General features: G+C 48.0%; 1 protein-coding gene across 1 annotated transcript; it reads right to left on the bottom strand.

Moving 5' to 3' along the window:
- Positions 1 to 648: 648 nt before the first annotated feature.
- Positions 649 to 1,234, bottom strand: LOC123124728 (uncharacterized). The gene has a single exon (XM_044545296.1). The coding sequence runs from the start codon at positions 1,121 to 1,123 to the stop codon at positions 773 to 775; it is 351 nt and encodes a 116-aa protein (XP_044401231.1). The 5' UTR covers positions 1,124 to 1,234; the 3' UTR covers positions 649 to 772.
- Positions 1,235 to 4,200: the final 2,966 nt, after the last annotated feature.

The following is a 4,200-nucleotide window of genomic DNA, read 5'->3' as shown; positions in this document are numbered from 1 at the left end:
GTCTTGTCCTACGTGACACGCGAAAACTGTCTCGATGTGTCAAGATTCGTGCAAACTTAACTGGACAGTGCTCCAAGCGTGTGGGTGAGTTGCAATGTTGTCATATGTGTGGGCGTTAGTGTTTTCGTTTTGCAATTTGTAAGCTGCGGGACTGGGCGACCTCATGCAGGCTAGAGATCAGGGCATCACGCCCTTTGTGCATCCATAATTTCTGCCGATTGCTATGCGCAAAACTTTCCTTGTTCTATTGTGTAGTACAGTTTGGGTGGCATCAGGACATTCGTGTGCGTGCTAGGATGTGTTTTTCGTGAGTTTATGATCTTGCTCCCTGCGTGTTCGGTGTTCCGTTGTTTGGAAGATTCGCCGTGGCTGGTGCTTGGGCGTCTTGTGCATCGCAAGACTCGCTTCAAATTTTTGTCGTTGGATGTGTGTCGTCTTCTTATATTATAAACTGATCGAGCTGCTATATAAAGTTTTCTTGTCAGTTTTGTCCTTGGTTTTGTCTCCATTGTTCTGCTGTGCTTCGATGTATGTTCCTGGTTCAACACCGGACACGCGGGAGAGGATGTGGACATGGTATGTGCATGAAAACACCATCTTAAAACCAAGAGAATGTTGACAACAAGAAAAACAATGTACTACGGATCATTTGTTTCTTCCAGGCACACATATATCGCATAATGATTAATCAAGGTAGCATCAATACAAGTTAAATTCAGCGGATCAACATAAACTAATTCCCCGCTAGAAACATAAACTAATTATATAAGCTTTAGAAGTAATTAGCCCTGTAGCCCACAAAGAGGTTGAAGAGCGCCTGGTCGCCAAGGTGGTGGGCGGCGTGGATGAGGTCGATGGCCGCGTCGTGCGTCAGCCCGCGCACGAACTCGCCGTCGAACTCGCCGCCGTCCACGCCGCACGCCTCCGCCTCCGCGCGGGCCTCGTAGTACGCCGCCGCCGTCGCCAGGCCCTTGCCGGAGACCCCTCGCGGCAGCTCCACCACGCGCTCCCCTTCTTCGAGCGCCGCCGCGACGCGTCCCGCCCGCTGCGCCAGCGACGCCGGCAGCTCGACCCGGACGAGGTCCGCGCACCGTACCACCACCGTCTGATCCTCCTCCGCCATCGACACTATCCTTCTCTCGCTGAGTTTGCTACCTAGCTAGGGCTTTGCGTGCGCGGGGCTTCCAAAGTTGCAATGGCGATGATTTTTCTGGGTGCCACGAGGGGTGGTGCGCGCGCGTATATATGGGTGCGCACCACACACGACACGACACGTAGTACGTGTGATGCTCGGATCGATAGAGATGTGGCAGTGCTGAGATGTGGTCCCGTTTCTTGGCATGATCGGAATAGGGACGGCTCCGAATCGATTTCTTTTGCAGCAAGAACATTAAGCCCCGTCTGTTTCGCTAACAAAAAGGCTTCTGTTTCGCCCATGGTGTGGCCGTTCACGATAGGATGATTGAAACGCGTGCCTTTGGAGATTGGATTTTCTACTGCCGGGTGGACCTACACCGATGAATAGTAAATCAGAAAAAAAAATACAAAACAGAATTATAAAAAAAATCTGAAATTCTTGCACATCAAACATGATCCAAAGTATTAGCTTCTTGCAAACTTTCGTACACAAACAACATTCGAGGAGCCCTCACAAAAATAACAAAATCAGTGCTCGAAGTTTTGTTCACTTTTGAGCAGTGATTTTTTTTTTTCTCTGAAGGCTCCTCGGATGTTATTTGCTCACGAATTTTTGCAAGAAGCTAAATACTTTGATCTTATTTGATGTAAAGCAAAACAGATTTTTCAATTTTCTTTTTGTATTTTTTTGGATTTTACTGTTCATATGGGTGCACCTACACCCAGGAGCGGCCACACCTTTCTCATTTGTTTTTGGTGGGCGATTTGGATTTTCCACTGCTTATGAAAAGGCTACATTTTCCCTGAAAATAAAACAAAAGTTCCCGCTTCCTTATAATGATACCGCCTCTTTATTATTAACTAGTAATAAGATTGACAACTGAGCCTAGCTCAAATAGTAAGGTTCTTTTGGTGTAATCAGGCAACAAGGTTTAATTCCTAGACTTGGCATTGGCTTTCGTATTTTCTTGTATTTATTTCAGTGGAAGAAGACGTTCACGTTGACTACGGAGATGTATGTGGTGACTTTATTAATCTCAAAATGATGTGCTACCTCAATTTCTCGGGTGTGCTTATAGGAATAGAATGTGTGTACATTCATAAGAGGTGAATATATATGCGTATGTATGAACGTCTGCGTATGTACTGCATCTGGTTCTTATTCGGTTGCCTCTGTCTATCGAGCTCTCTATCAGGGAAGGACATGCTTCGAGGCTGCATATGGGATTCGGAATTGCTGGTCATATCTTAAGTGCAAAATTTTCTTGTGGCTGCCTTTTTAGTACAGGGTCTGGATGTCAGACAAAAGGCAAAGACATGGGCTCCAGGACGAGGTGTCGCTTTTTTTAGGGAAGGCCATCATGGCTAGCTTTATTAAATCATGAAAATGTTTACATCGTCTACAAGCGTGCTGACAATGAAGTTAGGAGGCTCATCCAACCAAATAAGAGTAGACTTATTACAAAAACCATAGGTAGCTAGCACATGAGCCGTTTGATTACATGAACGAATACAATGCTTAAAAATGACCTCCCCAATTGCAGTACTTATGTCCACACATTCTGCAAATAGTGCTGCAGCTTCATCCCACCATCTTGTATGACCAGAACAAAAATTAATTACTTGCTTGCCGGAGACGACCTCGGTGTTTCCCATCCTCCCGCAATGTGTGTCATCTAGGGCGGTCTAACATCGCTGCTTCATGGCTTCAAGTATTATTATTACTAGTGGATGACGCGCGCCTTGCTGCGCCATTTTTCATAGATGGAGTGTATTTTCCATGCTTGTGTTGTAGATATTTTGTACTGTTTGTTTGTTTGTTGGGATATTTGGCGTGTTTCTTCATTTTTCACTGACCAACATACCGATATCTTGTGGCGAGGTCGGGGAGCCCACCGAGCTTGCCGTCGTTGTTGTCGCGCGAGTCCGTGCCTCCTCCACTGCTGCTCTCCAAAAACTTACTGGCCAGCTCCATCTCGCTCTCGTGGTGTCTCCCGAGCCCATCTCCGCATCCACGTGTCCACGGTCAAAGCTCGCCCACCGGCGCCCCCCCCCCCCCCCGCCCTCGCGTGGTGACACCCTCGTTGAAGAAGGGCCCTCCTCCGTTGCGCCCCACAACGCCCGACCATGGCAGGGAACCGAACTCCTTGGCCACCAGAATCATGCCTTGAGTCCCTCCCGCCAACGAATCAGGCCGTGCGGCACCTCGAACAAATGATTCCCCGTCTAAACTCGAACGCGAACCAACCAAATCCAGTTGGGATGAGAAGGGAAGAGACCCTTGAATCCAAACCTCATGATGGTCAAGCATGTGAATTCGGAGTTGAGTAAGGGGATAATGGGGATATAGCTGCTCGACCAGCATCAACCTCCCTCCAGATCAAAGATTAGCAATAGAGCAACAGAGGATTAGCAGCAGAGCAACGACAGTAACACAGAGGATACTGGAGCAAGCGAGAGCGAGCGGCGCCGGCGTAAAGTATTAACATTCACAATACCAAATCAATATGGTAAAATTAGTTATGAAATGTAGTTTCATAGTATATACATTTGGTACTGTAGATGTTGATATTTTCTAATATAATTTTTGTCAAACTTTGTAGAATTTGACTTGATACAAATCTAATACGTAAAGTAAAAAAACGGAGAAGTACACACGTATTGGTGAATTTTTCTAAGAAGCGACACGCAGCAAATGTTTGACCAGCTCAGAACCCATTGACCGTAGGGGTCCACCTTGTAAAAAAATGCTTGAGCCTGGAGCAACATATCGATATCTTGTCGGCGAGGTCGGGGAGCCCACCGAGCTTGCCGTCACTGCTGTCGCGCGAGTCCCTACCTCCTCCACTGTCGCTCTCCAAAAACTTGCTGATGAACATGGCCAGGTCCATCTCGCTCTCGTGGTGTCTCCCGAGCCCATATCCGCCTCCACGTGTCCGCGGCCAAAGCTCGCCCACCGGCGACCCCCCACGCCCCGCGTGGTGACACCCTCATTGAAGAAGGGGCCTCTTCCATTGCGCCCCACAGCGCCCGGTCATGGCAGGGAACCGAACTCCTTGGCCA

Source organism: Triticum aestivum, chromosome 5D (assembly GCF_018294505.1).
Source record: "Triticum aestivum cultivar Chinese Spring chromosome 5D, IWGSC CS RefSeq v2.1, whole genome shotgun sequence".
Lineage (NCBI taxonomy): Eukaryota > Viridiplantae > Streptophyta > Magnoliopsida > Poales > Poaceae > Triticum > Triticum aestivum.
This window is presented reverse-complemented; position numbering and strand designations above follow the sequence as displayed.

Coding starts and splice junctions, on each gene's coding strand:
- LOC123124728 (XM_044545296.1), bottom strand. CDS start 1,123: ATGGCGGAGGAGGATCAGACGGTGGTGGTACGGTGCGCGGACCTCGTC.